The following is a 16,946-nucleotide window of genomic DNA, read 5'->3' as shown; positions in this document are numbered from 1 at the left end:
TTTTGCGCCGACTCGCTTTTGTTTTCTCCAAAAAAATGCGTCTCGGAGTTATTGTGGAGGCTTTGAGGCCGCCGCGGTTTGTGTCATCGGCGGAACGTTTGTCAGGCGGGCTGGAGACTGCACCAGGAGTCACGTGGACTATGTGTGTGTGGAATACACTTTATACTATGTTGTGGCTTGTGCAGCCCTTTGAGACACTTGTCATTAATTGCTTTATACCAGGGGTGGGCAATTAATTTTTACCGGGGGCCGCATGAGCAACCCGAGCACTGCTGGAGGGCCACATCGACAATATTTCAATTAAATTTTGCTCAATATTATTTTTGATATATACCGTAAGATAAATAATAATAATAATAATAATTAATAATAACACTTTCATTTAACCTAACTTAACTTTATACCAAAAGCACTGCTTTGGAAATCATTTGTACCCCTTTCAGAGATCACATTTAGTTCCCCTTAAACATCCTCATGTTGCACAATGAAATGTAAGTATAGGATGAAGTGTGCATTCCTGTAACTTTCTCTAGTAACAGCATTCCAAGATTTATATAAATAAATTAACATTAATAATAAATGACAGTAAAATAAGCACACGTATGACTGAGGAGTCTAGTGTAACTTTGTGTGGTGTTTGAGTTGTCCGACTTTTTGTGTGGCCATAAACGCACCAGTGGTTTAGTGGTATGCGTGTTGGTGACAGATGACAAGTTGGTTTTGGCCTGGTTTGTACGGCAGAAAACGACTAGGTTTTCGAGATAGGAGTGTTTTACTCATGTTTTTGGTGTGGTTATGGCCCAATATAAACAGTTTTGCTCAATAAAGTGATCGATATAATTCCTGGCCTCGAAGCATCTCGATAGACGTTACAATAATTGAACGGTGTTCAATTGAACGGTGTTGATGAACACCGTTAGGGCCGCTTGTTGTAACTGTCACTCAGAATTGCATTGCAAAATTACACAGAATAAATGTGTTTATTTTGTTCAGAATTCAGATGGGATTTGATTTGGTGCGCGGCATATATTTGCTGTGCGCAGAGGACGCTTGAGCAGTGCTCAATTGCGCAGGCGCGCACCTTAGAGGGAACGTTGCTTGGCAGTCCATGTCTTGTTGAAAACACGCCATTCCTCATCAACTTTTCTCTTTTTAGCATCTCTGGTGTAAACCGTGCATCACTTGTCGCTGTGCACCTTCACTCACACGTTACACACGGACATACGCCCATAAATAACACTTTTCAAAATAAAAGCAGCACAGTTGTATTGCGCGCACGACATAGATGTTTTTTCAACTTTATTTTGTCATTTGTGATTGCAGCTGTTCACATTCACTCACAATCACGCACACGCATACGTCCACACGGAAGTAATACAAATAACGCTTTTTAAAACAAAAGCAGCACCGTTGTATTGCACACTCGACATAGATACTTTTTAAAATGTATTTTGTAATTTATGATTGGCCTCACGCAGGCCGGACAGGGACGCAAAAAGGGCCGGATGTGGCCCGCGGGCCGCAGAATGCCCAGGTCTGCTTTATACAGTGGTGATCAAACTTGTAAAGAACATAATGTCATGGCTGTCTTGAGTTTCCAATTGTTTCTACAACTCTTATTTTTTTTGTGATAGAGTGATTGGAGCACATACTTGTTAGTCACAATAAACATTCATGAAGCTCAACTTTTCTTTCATCTGACATCACATGGACAAAGATAAGACCTTCTGGAGGAAAGATCTGTGGTCAGATGAAACAAAAATTGAGCTGTTTGGCCACAATACCTAGCAATATGTTTGGAGGAGGAAAGGTGAGGCTTTTAAGCCCAGGAACACCATTACTACTCAAGTATGGTGGTGGTAGTATTATGTTCTGGGCCAGTTTTGCTGCCAATGGAACTGGTGCTTTACAGAGAGTAAATGGAACAATGAAAAAGGAGGATTACCTGCAAATTCTTCAGGACAAGCTAAAATCATCAGCCCGGAGGTTGGGTCTTGGGTGCAGTTGGGTGTTCCAACAGGACAATGACCCCAAACACATGTCAAAAGTGGTAAAGGAATGGCTAAATCAGGCTAGAATGAAGGTTTTAGAACAGCCTTCCCAAAGTCCCGACTTAAACGTGTGGACAATGCTGAAGAAACAAGTCCGTGTCAGAAAACCAACACATTTAGCTGAACTGCACCAATTTTGTCAAGAGGAGTGGTCAAAAATTCAAGCAGAAGCTTGTGGATGGCTACCAAAAGCGCCTTATTGCAGTGAAACTTGCCAAGGGACATGTAACCCAGTGTTTTTCAACCACTGTGCCGCGGCACACGTGAGATACAGTCTGGTGTGCCGTGGGAGATTATCTAATTTCACCCATTTGGGTGAAAAATATTTTTTGCTAAGCAGTAATTATAGTCTGCAAATGATGTGTTGTTGTTGAGTGTCGGTGCTGTCTAGAGCTCGGCAGAGTAACCGTATAATACTCTTCCACATCAGTAGGTGGCAGCCGGTAGCTAATTGCTTTGTAGATGTCGGAAACAGCGGGAGGCAGAGCGCAGGTAAAATTGTGTCTAATGCTTAAACCAAAAATAAACAAAAGGTGAGTGCCCCTAAGAAAAGGCATTAAAGCTTAGGGAAGGCTATGCAGAACGAAACTAAAACTGAACTGGCTACAAAGTAAACAAAAACAGAATGCTGGACGACAGCAAAGACTTACTGTGGAGCAAAGACGACGTCCACAGTGTACATCCGTACATGACATGACAATCAACAATGTCCCCACAAAGAAGGATAAAAACAACTGAAATATTCTTGATTGCTAAAACAAAGTAGATGCGGGAAATATCGCTCAAAGGAAGACATGAAACTGCTACAGGAAAATACCAAAAAAAGAGGAAAAGCCACCAAAATAGGAGCGCAAGACAAGAAGTAAAACACTACACACAGGAAAACAGCAAAAAAAGTCCAAATAAGTCAGGGTGTGATGTGACAGGTGGTGACAGTACACCTACTTTGAGACAAGAGCTATAGTGATGCATGCTTGGTTATGGTTTAAAGTCATATCCAACAATTGCGACAACGACTTGTTACTGTCAACACAGTTTCGTTTTTAATGATTTCTGCTGGTGGTGTGCCTCCACATTTTTTCAACACAAAAAATGTGCCTTGGCTCAAAAAAGGTTGAAAAACACTGATGTAAGCAAATATTAACATTGCTGTATGTATACTTTTGACCCAGCAGATTTGCTCACATTTTCAGTAGACCCATAATAAATTCATAAAAGAAGCAAACTTCATGAATGTTTTTTGTGACCAACAAGTATGTGCTCCAATCACTATCACAAAAAAATAAGAGTTGTAGAAATGATTGGAAACTCAAGACAGCCATGACATTATGTCCTTTACAACTTTTGATCGCGACTGTAAATAAACTCTGATTGATTGATTAATATACTACATCAGGCCTGGGCAATTATTTTGACTCAGGGGGCCAAATTCAGAGGAAAAAAATGTGTCTGGGGGCTGGTATATCTATTTTTAGGAACACTAATACAAAACCTCACAACAATGTCTGATTGAATGCTAAAACGTTATGACAGACCGCCTTAAAAAACGGAATGGAATTTAAAATTATTTTACTGAACGAGACTCCCAGAATGTACTTGAAAATAAAGAATGTAGTGCACGGGTGTCAAACGCACGTCCCGCGAACAGGTTTTATCCGGCCCGCGGGATGAGTTTGCCAAGTATATATATATATGTATATATATATATATATATATATATATATATATATATATATATATATATATATATATATATATATATACTGTGTCAGAAAATACTAGGAATCAAGTCAATGACATATGTCAATCAACCGCTTTGGTACAATCCTAATATCATAATTAATAAAAATGTGGTTAAATGGACAACATGGAAAGACAGAGGTATTACTAAACCTCATTATATTATTAATAAAAACTCTTTTAAACCGTTCAATGATTTAGTTGATCAATATAATGTACCCAGAAATCATTTTTAAAATTGTATCTCTTTAAAACACGCTGTAAATAAATGCATATCCTCTGAAAGTATGTCTTTAAATAGCCATGAACTGGAAGATGCACTTTTTAATCAAGATACATTTAAGAAATGAATTTAACTATTTTATGGAATAATAAATGAACACCACACTAGAAATGCAAATGATGCATGGATGATGGACTTAAACATTTTAGATGAAAGAGACATATCATGGAATGATATTTGGAAAAATGCCAATAACCCCTTTAGAAGCATTAAAGATAAGATGACTCAATTTAAGATATTGAATAGTTTGTATTTTACATCTTCTCAGCTGTTTAAAATTGGTGTAGATAGCAAGTTATGTATGAAGTGTCGGGCAGCTGAGGCAACTCTTGTTCATTTATTGTGGGAATGTCAGAGGATAAAAGAGTTATGGTTGAAAACAACAAAAGAAGCAATCACATTCCTTAATATAAATATCCCAATGACACTGCAAACTTGTATTTTTGGGGATCTCCATCAATTTAGTAACGTGTCATCAAAGAGTAAACATGCATTTTTTTCAATATGCATAATAACAAAAAGGGTAATATTTAAAAAATGGATCGATGTTGATAGTCCAACTCATACTGACTGGTACACACAAGCTATGGAGATGATATCAGTAGAAAAAACTGCATTTAGTTTAGATAATAATTAGTCATATATTGGAATATGGGATCCATTATTTAAATTGGTTTTAACTATTAAATGAACCAAAATATGACTTATTATATCATTGTTGAAAATATTGGACACAGTGTGTTGTCAAGCTTGTGAGATGTGATGCAAGTGTAAGCCACTTTTTTTGTAATTGTTTTTTAATTAATGTGTGTAATGATAATATCAATGAGGGATTTTTAATCACTGCTATGTTGAAATTGTTACTAATATTGATACTGTTGATAATATTAATTTTTGTCTCACTACTTTTAGATAGTTCCGTGTCATGTTTGTGTGTCCTCAATTGCTCTCAATTGCTCTGTTTATTGCTATTCTGACTGTTGCTGGGTCGGGTTTGGTTTTGAAATTGTATTGCATTATTATGGTATTGTTGTGTATTGTTTACATTAAAAAATAAAACATTAAATAATTTTTTTTTTAAATCGTTTTTGAATCGAGAATTGTGTTGAATTGAAAAAAAAATCGATTTTGAATCGAATCGTGACCCCAAGAATCGATTTTGAATCGAATCGTGGGACACCCAAAGATTCACAGCCCTAATATATATATATATATATATATATATATATATATATATATATATATATATATATATATATATATATATATATATATATATATATATATATATATATATACGTAAATGTGTATGTATATACATATATATATATTCCAAAAGGTCATTCAAATCTATTAACGTTACTTTTATCTAAAACATTCATAAACCTCTGGTTTTGCTTTGAAATGTTTTGATTTTCGAGGACGCTATAAGGTGGAAGAACTCACAGGAAACAAAAGCTAGATAGTAGTCTTCATTACTGCCACCTACAGGATTGGCATGTAACAATATCAGACATATTCAATTCACTTAAGTATTGTTACCGCTGTCAAACTAGCACTCAGGATGAGAAGGTAGAACAATCCCGTGAGGAAGGAACAGGTGGCCCAGCTTTTGATCCTGTTGACTTCATCCAATCAGAAAGGTTGTTGTGATTAAATGCAAAAGTTTCTGTTTAACGAGATCAGTGCAGACGAAACCTGACCTGCATGTTTGATATCCACCTGCCATGAGATTGTTCTTGTATTGGAGAACTTCCTCCTGTACCTTTGTTTTTTTTTTAATAAAGTCTACTAACAAAGGAATACATATTATTTGACCATCTCGTGTTGTTCTGTTGCAGGCAAAGTCCTGAACACCGACCTGCGCCACTACCTCAGTCTGCAGTTCCAGAAGGGTTCGCTGGACCACAAGCTCCAGCAGATCATACGGGACAACCTCTACCTGCGCACCATCCCGTGTAAGTACGCCATCTTGGTCTGCTCATAAATACACAACCACCTCACATAACACTGCTAAATCTTAAAGCCACACTCAAGTACTTTCAGTTTTGGTTGATTTTGGCGGCGCCAGTGGACCAAAGCGGTAGTGTTTTGCCAGAAGAAGACCACATTTCCCATGAGGACTAGCGCATGTAGCGTCACACTGACTGTAATATTGTCACAAATATTATGTCTCTAATGGCTATGCTGATGTTAAATATCAGACACTATGAAGAAATGATCATGGATTGTTCTACAAACTGTTGTGTTTGCTGGGGGAGTTGTGACGGCACAGAACCACAAGGGGGCAGTAAAGCTCTATGTATTTATCATATATACATTTTGAATGGTAGTGTATATATATATATATGTATAATAATCAAACAATAATATACAAAATCAACTAGAGAATGGAGTGTGACAAAATCCAAGAGTGTGTATGGTGTAAGACTATGTGTAGGAATTAATTGCTGTGTGGTACCGTAATGATGAGTTTGGAAGCGGACAAATCCAAAGGGGCTAGGCAGAGAAGGTCCGTGTCCAAGAAGCAGTCCGGGACGCAGGGGGAGAAACGAGGAATGACGAGACTCACAGCTCGACACGTGGAACGAAGGCAGACTGCATGAAGGACGACAAGGGAAAACGGTGGAAAACACAGAGCCCAAAGCAAGGTTTGCATAGAGCAGGATGATAGCTTACGGGACATCAACAGAAGATTACGTTCAGGCGACAGATAGCAGGCTGAGCAGGCTCTTGAAGGCAGGACCTCTCATTAGCGCCAGGTGCGCAGATTGCCGGTGAATGATTGCAGCTGGCGGCTGCTACAGGGCGGAGACGTCCCAAGCAAAGAAGTAGTAAAGTAGTATTGGAACCATCACTCTTGGCTATTTATTGCTATCACGGAAATTTCCAAAATCTAACATTAGCATTAGCATTTGGATTTGAGCATGGAAAGTCACTTACTAGTTTAGCAGGAACAGAACCAAGGCAGCATCGCTCTGAAATACCTCGTCTTTGAGCTCACGCCAGCGAGTGAAAGACGGACCAATGTTGATCCTTGATTGTCTTCTCAGACAAAACTTTTCGTTTCTTTGGTTGATTTGTAGCTTCGGCCATTATAGCAGTAAATGCACGTAGGCGTTCTTCTTCTTCTTCTTTTAGTTTTCTGGCGGCACGTAGGCGTTGGCATCGACTTCCGTCTTTTTAACGAACGGGGAAAGGTTGGAGTGACGTATGCCGTAAAGCAAGTCGGCACATTTGAAGTTTTTTGTAGACGTTCAAACTCGTCCAAAAAATGAACACTAGCGCCCCTCTTCAGTGTCTGTTGAAAACTATTTGTTGAATTCAAAACAACATGGCTTAAATATGGCTTATAAAACGGTGCGGTTATAGCTGCAGTGTTTTAAAAGACGTGTTTAGATGAAGAATAAATTATCATTCACACGAAGGGTTTAAAAAACAACAAAAGGTCCGGCAAACTAGCCATGAATGTCTAAGTTGACCAACTTGTGGGTTTACGTCCACAACCTTCTACTATCTAGGTGAGAGGCATGATTTATCATCAAGAATGAACTTTCACTAACTCAGAGGTGATGCAGCAGCTCAATATGTCAATATAGATTGCTGAAAATTGTTTGTCTGCGTTTGCGCGTATAATAACAATATCGCTAATACTTGTTAATATTCAGGTCACGACATGTGAATGGAGCGTTGTTGGCGGGTTTTTGGATGGTAATTTAGAGGAATTGGTGGGCGGAATAGAGGAGCGCCCGTCGACTCCCTTGTGAGATGACTTTTGCTAATGTTTCTTTACGTATTAGACTGCATAAAAAAAGAAAAACACATTTTCCCATGTTTGCATGTTTATACATATCTTCAGAGTGCAGAGGAGTTGAACGAAATGGCCATTAGAAATTGAGGCATTTTGTGGATGTTTAGAACAGTGTTTTTCAACTACGGTACTATGCTGCGGCACAGATTATGTAATTTCACCTAATTGGGTTAAAAATATTTTTTGCAAACCAGTGCGCAATAATGCGCAAATAATGTGCCGTAGTTGAGTGTCTGTGCTGTCTAGAGCTCGGCAGAGTAACCGTGTAATACTCTTCCAAAGCAGTAGGTGGCAGCCGGTAGCTAATTGCTTTGTAGATGTCGGGAACATGGTTTGTCGTGATCACAATATGCAGGCGACAGCGGGAGGCAGTGTGCAGGTAAAAAGGTATCTTACGCTTAAACCAAAAATAAACAAAAGGCATTGAAGCTTAGGGAAGGCTATGCAAAACAAAACTAAAACTGAAGTGGCTGAAAAAGTAAAGAAAAACAGAATGCTGGACGACAGCAAAGACTTACTGTGGAGCAAAGACAACGTCAACAAAGTACATCCGAACATGACATGACAATCAACAATGTCCCCACAAAGAAGGATAAAAACAACTGAAATATTCTTGATTGCTAAAACAAAGTAGATGCGAGAAATATCGTTCAAAGGAAGACATGAAACTGCTACAGGAAAATATAATCAAAACAGGAAAAGCCACTAATATAGGAGCGCAAGACAAGAACTAAAACACTACACACAGGAAGACACCAAAAAACTCAAAATACGTCATGTTGTGATGTGACAGGTGGTGACAGTACACCTACTTTGAGACAAGAGCTATAGTGATGCATGCTTGGTTATGCTTTAAAGTCATATCCAACAATTGTCAGAACAACTTTTTACTGTCAATATTGGCTGCTGATTTGTCATGTTTTATGTTTGCTTTAACCAGCACACTAACTTTCAGCCTAATCTGAAGTAAAAAGTGCCTTACTTTTAGCGTTTATGATTTGTGACAACTCTGTGAGGAAGTCGCTTCGAGTGTGTGCAAAGAAGAGTCCTGCTTCGACCACAAACCTTCGCAAAAAGAATAATTTTCCAAAAAACGACTTTTGACGGGGTCAGTGACTATTTATGGCAATGGAGGAGACAATGAAACGGTAAGTAATGACAGTACGTTAGAAATGTGTCAGTGACACATTAGCAATGTTACCCCGAGTTGTTGTGTACCTAGATTAGCCTTCTAATGTAAGATGATAGCATCACCGTCATCCGTCAAAATAAAGCCACCAAAATAGGAGCGCAAGACAAGAACTAAAACACTAAACACAAGAAAACAGCAAAAAGAAGTCCAAATAAGTCAGGGTGTGATGTGACAGGTGGTGACAGTACACCTACTTTGAGACAAGAGCTATATTGATGCATGCTTGGTTATGCTTTAAAGTGATATCCAACAATTGCGAGAATGACTTTTTACTGTCAATATCGGCTGCTGAGTTTAATTTTTTATGTTTTCTGCTGGTGGCCTCCAGGTTTTTTCAACAAAAAATGTGCCTTGGCTCAAAAAAGGTTGAAAAACACTGTACTAGACAATATTTTCACATAGTTTGCGGATTGGAAATATAACTAGATTTGGTTTAATACCTAGAATAAAACACAATTCCGTGAAGAGCTGTGAATCTTTGGGCACCGCACGATTCGATTCTTGTGGGTTACGATTCGATTCAGAATCGACTCTCGATTCAAAATCAATACTTTTTCAACAACAGTGGATGTCAGTTCAATGATTAATTATTCCGTAAAATAAATAAACAGCTCTGATAAATGTCTATATTACTTAAAATAAAACTGGTTTTGTTTGATAAAATCCTACCCAAACATTTAATGAAGTCAAATACAAATAAGACAACAAGAGAAGTATCCAACACGTAAATCTGTATAGAAAAAATGTAAATTAAAAAAACATAATAATAAAGAGTTATTTTTGACCTTTTTTTAACTGTTTTGTTACAAGTAGGGTTGTACCGGTACTAGTATAGTACTCAAGAAAGATATTCGGTACTATACCGCCTCTAAAAAGTACCCTTTACTCACCTCCCTTTTTTTAACAGGCATGACGGCGCGTCGTCGTCATGTCATGACATTGCTGTTTTTACGAGTAGAGGAGCATGTTCGGCAGTGCACACACACAGAGTACTTACAAGCAGACACAGTGTGTAGACAGAAAAGGGAAAATGGACACATTTTGGTGTAAAAAGTAAAGATAAAGGTGAAGTTATAACACTGAAACACACTCAGGAAGAGGTGCTTTAATACATGGCTAGCTAGCTAGCAGCTAACATCCATTCGCAGTTGGCAGTGTTTTACCTACTTCTAAATCACTAATCCTGGTCTCCATGGCAACAAATAAAGTATGTTTCTTACACGTATCATAATCACTGGAGGACGAGGAATAGCTAAACATGCTTCACTACACACTGTAGGAGCATACAATAGCTCAGCGGCGTCACAATGTAAACAAATGCCATGGGTGGATCTACACCTGACATCCACTGTAATGATACCAAGTACAGGAGCGTATCCAATCGATACTACTGTGATTACATCGATATTTTTAGCATCAAAATATTATGTTTATAAAGTCAGTAAATACGTCCCTGGACACATGAGGACTTTGAATATGACCAATGTTTTTTCATTTTTTAAATTTTTTTTTAAATTTATTTATTTATTTCAGGCAATGACATAAAAAAGTACAAAGTTGACAACACATAATAATATAAATTAATATTGTGCCAAAGGTAATGTATAGTATGTAATGCATGATTGTCCAGTTTTGCCTGAAAGGGAGTGGGAAGAAGATCATTTATTTAATCCCAGCCCCAGTTCTCCGTTCAGTGATTATTCACATGAGTTTCACTCTTACTTTGTTCAAGGATTATAATACACATGTTGTATCATAGTGGCATTACCACAGGTAACAATAGTTATTACACTGTAACAATCATTTGTATCAACAATGTAGGAATAATGAATATACCAATAATGGTAATAGACAACATAGCAATAATGGTAAGGAATAATGGTAAGGAAACATTGAGCACATGTCAACACTTTGAGACAGAGTACAGCAGCAGGTCAATTTAAAGACCCTCATTTCTATACTTGAACCAGACCCCATGTTTGTATAATAGTTTAAATCGATTAATAGTTTGGCATTGCTTGTGTTGTAAGTCCAGTTTGTTCCATAGTTTTACTCCACATACAGACACACAAAAACGTTTACAAGTGGTTTGAGCTCTCGGCAATGAGAAATATCCAAAGCCTCTCAAGTTATGAGCTTGCACTCGTCTTATAAAAAAACGTTGTAGATTAGGCGGCAATAATTTGTTAAATGCTTTATATAAGATTATTAATGTATTATATTTAACAAGGTCATCAAATTTGAGCAACTTTGATTGCATAAACAGATGATGAGTATGTTCTAAATAACCAACGTTGTGAATGATCCGCACTGCTCTTTTCTGTAATATGATCAGAGGATGAATTGTGTTGTGGTAAGTATTCCCCCATACTTCAACACGGTATGTAAGGTATGGGAGTACCAAGCTGCAGTATAGAGTACGGAGTGCATTTTCATTGAGGTATAGTTTTTCTTTGTTTATAATTGAGAGGCTTTTGGAGATTTTTGTTTTAATGTGTCTGACATGAATTTTCCATAATAAGTGATTATTACATTTTAACAGAAGTGTAGATAGAACACGTTAAAACAGAAAGTAAGCTGATATTAACAGTAAATGAACAAGTGGATTAATAATCAATTTTTTACAGTTTGTCCCTCATAATGTAGACAAAATAATAGGTGTATAAATGACACAATATGTTACTGCATACGTCAGCAGACTAATTAGGAGCCTTTGTGTGTTTACTTACTACTAAAAGACAAGTTGTCTAGTATGTTCACTATTTTATTTAAGGACTAAATGACAATAATAAACATATGTTTCATGTACCCTAAGATTTTTTTGTTAAAATAAAGCCAATGATGCCATTTTTTTGCGGTCCCCTTTATTTAGAAAAGTAGCGAAATACATTTTGGTACCAGTACCAAAATATCGGTATCATTAGAAGAATCGCGATTCTTTCAAAAATAGTTTTTTTTGTTGACGTCCCTAGGAAACAGCATTAATTTCCCCACTGTACTGTGTCCCTGTCCACCTGAGATGAAGGACTCTTGATAAGTCTCCTGTCCTTGGACTTGCACGTGTGCACACAGGACTGCGGAGGTGTGTAAATGTCTTCTGAGAAACAACTGCTATATGTTCCTGTGCTGTAAAAGGTTTGTCACTTCATATAGTCTTCGTGTCCCTGGCATTATGCAGCAACATCAACACACACACAGTCAAGTGCTCCCTCATGCTCTCTCAGAAAACGCTCACACACACACACACTTTGTCGCCATGGCAACATGAGCGAGGACGTCTCTCTAACCCCCCGTGCAACTTATTTACTTTGCAAGCGTTTCATGGCGGCCATCAAAGCCCGGATCCATGGCACAAAGAAAGGCTGCACTTCTCCTCTCGCTGACTGCTACGTCCATCCACGTTTTCATAATATATGTTCCTATTTTCAGAATCAGAATACTTTTTTTATTGCCATTGTTTGAGAACGGGTTCACAAACTAGGGATTTTTCTTGGTGCAATGGTGCAACATAAAACACATATAATACAGAATAGGTAATAAAAAGAGCTGTAGCTGAGCTATCAGATCTTGTTATTGTTCATGTGCCTGATGGCCGAGGAGAAAAAACTGTTCAGGTGGCGGGATGTGTGGGTCTGGATGGACCGTGGTCTCCTGCCTGAGGGGAAAGGGGAGAATAGATTGTGTCCAAGGTGAGAAGAGTCAGCTGTGATCCGACCCACACGCCTCCTGGTCCTGGAGGAGAACAGGTCCTGGAAGGATGGGAGCTTGCAGCCAATCACCTTCTCAGCAGCACGTACCATGCGCTGTAGTCCATGCTTATCCTGGACTGTGGCGCCGGGGAACCACACGGTGATGGAGGAGGTGAGGATGGACTCTATGATGGCTGAGTAGAACTGCACCAGCATCTCGGTCGGCACCTTAAGTTTCCAGGAAGTACAATTTCTGCTGGGCCTTCTTGATGAGGGAGCTGATGGTCAGCTCCCACTTGAGGTCCTGGGTGATGGTGGTGCCCAAGAAACGGAAGGAGTCCACAATGGAGACGGGGGTGGGGGAGTCAATCAGGGTGAGGGGGGATGGTGGGGCTGTGACTTTCTTGAAGTCCATGATCATCTCCAGGTTGTTGAGGCTGCACCAGGACGTCAGCCGGTCCACCTCTCTCCTGTAGGCGGCCTCATCGCCATCCGAGATGAGCCTGATGAGGGTGGTGTCATCCGCAAACTTGAGCAGCTTTACGGACTGTTGACTGGAGGTGCGGCCGTTTGTATACAGGGCGAAGAGCCAGGGGGAGAGTACACAGCCCTAAGGAGTACCAGTGTTCGTGGTTAAACTGTCCGAGACAATCTTCCCCAGCCGCACGTGCTGTCTTCGGTCTGTCACGAAGTCATCGATCCAACTGCAGAGCTAGTCTCGTAGCAGTCCATGAATGGTGTTGAAGGTAGAGCTGAAGTCCACAAACAGGATCCTGGCGTAGGTTCCTGGGGAGTCCAGATGCTCCAGGATGAAGTGGAGGGCCAGGTTCACTGCAATCATCCACAGACCTGTTGGCTCTATAGGCGAACTGCAGTGGGTCCAGGAGGGGGGCGGTGATGTCCTTGAGGTGGGGCAGGACCAAGCGCTCAAAGGACTTCATGACCACGGACGTCAGCACCACCAGCCTGTAGTCATTAAGTCCTGTGATCCTTGGTTTCTTGGGGACAGGGACAATGGTAGGGGTCTTGAAGTTATAAGTTGCACCCACCAATTTTGGGAAAAAAATCTAAATATTTTAACGTATATTAGCCACATTTGACTATAGGCCGCAGATATATACTGGTACCAAAACGTTTGTAAATGTTTATTTACATACCTTATTAGTTATACCTTGTTGGCATATTAGCTCATGCTAACGACGCTAGCTTCATTACATTACTATAGCACGTACAAATACGCATGAAAACACTCCTACAGACAGCACACATGGGACGGTTTCGTAAGTAATAATTGTTTTAGTTATATTGTAAAACTCACAAACCTTGCTTGCAGTGATGAATGAAGAGTCCATACAAGTAGAAACGCTATGGACAGCAAGAAGACAGAAGTTAAAGTACCACTGATAGTCACACACACTAGGTAAATTACCCTCTGTATTTGACTCATCCCCTTGTTCCACCCTCTGTGAGGTGAGGGGAGCAGTGAGCAGCAGCAATGGCCACGCTCAGGAATAATTTTGGTGGTTTAACTCCCAATTCCAACCCTTGATGCTGAGTGTCAAGCAGGGAGGTAATGGGTTCCATTTTTATAGTCTTTGGTATGACTCGGCCGGGGTTTGAACTCACGATCTACCGATCTCAGGGCGGGCACTCTAACCACAAACCCACTGAACGACACTTTTACTTCCGGTTCAAAGTTGTATAAACAGAAGGGCAATGCAGCACCTGCAACGTGCAACCTCGTCCAAAAGATGGCACCAAAGCACAAACAATAACACACCTATTCAGTGTCTTTGCTTTGATTGTATCATGGTCGTCAGCGAAGACAAATCAATATATTAGCCTCACCAGACTATAAGTCGCAGATATATACGTTGTGAAATGAGTTATTTACACACATATTTTGTAAATGTTTATTTACATACCTTAATTGTGTCCAACTGGTGTCTGTAATACGGCAGTAAAACGGTTGATCAAACAAAACAGAAGTCATGGTCATGGACCCACAAGGTGCGCAAGCTAGCTCTCCAATCAGTTAAACAGACTCAATAACTCCACGGTGACGTTTTGGTGAATTTACTGAGGAATTTGTGAAAGTGAAACAATACAAAAAGAATGTCGTTGTAAGTTAATAATATTGAATTTGAATTGAATTGAATTATATTTATATAGCGCTTTTCTCTAGTGACTTAAAGCGCTTTTACATAGTGAAACCCAATATCTAAGTTACATTTAAACCAGTGTTTGTGGCACTGGGAGCAGGTGGGTAAAGTGTCTTGCCCAAGGACACAACAGCAGTGACTAGGATGGCGGAAGCGGGGATCGAACCTGGAACCTTGAAGTTGCTGGCACGGCCACTCTACCAACCGAGCCATACCGCCCCGAACACGATTAACTAACACAAACACTAGTAAACGTGTTGGCATATTAGCTCATGTTAACAACGCTAGCTGGATTGCGTTATGATAGCATTACAGCTTTTGAAAACCTAACATTTTCTGAGATTTTCAATTCAAGGTTTTCATAAACTGCCAAACATGACCATCAATCATCAAAAAACTCTTGAAATATCTGGAGTTGCATTTTATGAGCTTGTGTCATATTTTAGTTTTACCTTGTAAATATAATTGCTGGAATAAACAAACCTTTGCACGTTACTAAATATTATATAAATAATAAATGTCCGTGTTTATCTATAGATAACAATATATAAATAATAAATGTCAGTGTTTATTATCTGTTAATAGCAATATATAAATAATACATTTCCGTGTTTATCTGTAAATGACAATATATAAATAAATGTCAGTGTTTATTATCTGTTAATAACAATACATAAATAATAAATGTCAGTGTTTATCTGTAAGTAACAATATACAAATAATACATGTTAGTCTTTACCTGTAGATAAAAATATATACAGACCTCCAGAAGGTCTTAGATTAGATTAGAATCTAATCTAAACACTGATATTTATTATTGACATATTGTTATTTACAGATAAATATTAATGTAATTTCTATCTAATGATTAGATAGTACTTTATTAATCCCCGAGCGGAAATTAGATTAATATTTATCTGTAAATAACAATATGTCAATAATAAATGTCAGTGTTTATATGTAAATAACAATATATAAATAATAAATCTCAGTGTTGATCTGTAAATAAAAATACATAAATAATACATGTCATTGTTTCTCTGTAAATAATATATAAATAATAAATGTCAGTGATTATTTATAAATTATATATAAATAATAAATGTCAGTGTTGATCTGTAAATAATATTTAAATCATAAATGTCAGTGTTTATCTGTAAATAACAATATTTAAATAATAAATGTCGGTGTTTATCTGTAAATAACAATATATAAATGTCAGTGTTGATCTGTAAATAACAATACTTAAATAATACATGTCAGTGTTTATCAGTAAATAATATATAAATAATAAATTTCAGTGATTTTATGTAAATAACAATTCATAGATAATGTCAGTGTTTATCAGTAAATAATATATACATAACAAATGTCAGTTTGTGTAAATAACAACATATAAATATTACATGTCAGTGTTTATCTGTAAATAACAATATATAAATATTAAATGCCAGTGTTTATCTGTAAATAACAATGTATAAATAATGTCAGTGTTCATCTGTAAATAATATATAATTGTCAGTGTTTATCTGTAAATAACAATATATAAATAACAAATGTCAGTGGTTATCTGTAAATAATCAGAATAGAATAGTTTTATTGCCATTGTTTGAGAACGGGTTCACAAACTAGGAATTTTTCTTGGTGCAAACGTGCGACATAAAACACATATAACACATATTTGGTATAAAAAGAACTGTGACTGAGCTATCAGATAGACTTAGAAGGGATTCAAGGAATTGAAGGAGCTGCTGTTAGGAGTTCTTGTTCATTTGCCTGATGGCCGAGGGGAAAAAACTGTTCAGGTGGCGGGAGGTGTGGGTCTGGATGGAGCGTAGTCTCCTGCCTGAGGGGAGAGGGGAGAATAGTGTGTGTCCAGGGTGAGAAGAGTCAGCTGTGATCCGACCCACACGCCTCCTGGTCCTGGAGGAGAACAAGTCCTGGAGGGATGGGAGCTTGCAGCCAATCACCTTCTCCGCAGCACGTATGATGCGTTGCAGTCTATTCTTATCCTGGAC

At 38.3% G+C, this 16,946-nt stretch overlaps 1 protein-coding gene across 2 annotated transcripts in view; it reads left to right on the top strand.

Moving 5' to 3' along the window:
- LOC133643069 (membrane-associated guanylate kinase, WW and PDZ domain-containing protein 3-like) overlaps positions 1–16,946 on the top strand; it is a 411,685-nt gene that overhangs the window by 231,823 nt on the left and 162,916 nt on the right. For both annotated transcript variants that reach the window (XM_062037479.1, XM_062037480.1), the window contains exon 2: positions 5,916–6,032. In XM_062037479.1, coding sequence (XP_061893463.1) covers positions 5,916–6,032 — 117 coding nt within the window. The remainder of the gene's footprint in view (positions 1–5,915; positions 6,033–16,946) is intronic.

The sequence above is a fragment of the Entelurus aequoreus genome, linkage group LG26 (assembly GCF_033978785.1).
Source record: "Entelurus aequoreus isolate RoL-2023_Sb linkage group LG26, RoL_Eaeq_v1.1, whole genome shotgun sequence".
Taxonomy (NCBI): Eukaryota; Metazoa; Chordata; class Actinopteri; order Syngnathiformes; family Syngnathidae; genus Entelurus; species Entelurus aequoreus.
This window is presented reverse-complemented; position numbering and strand designations above follow the sequence as displayed.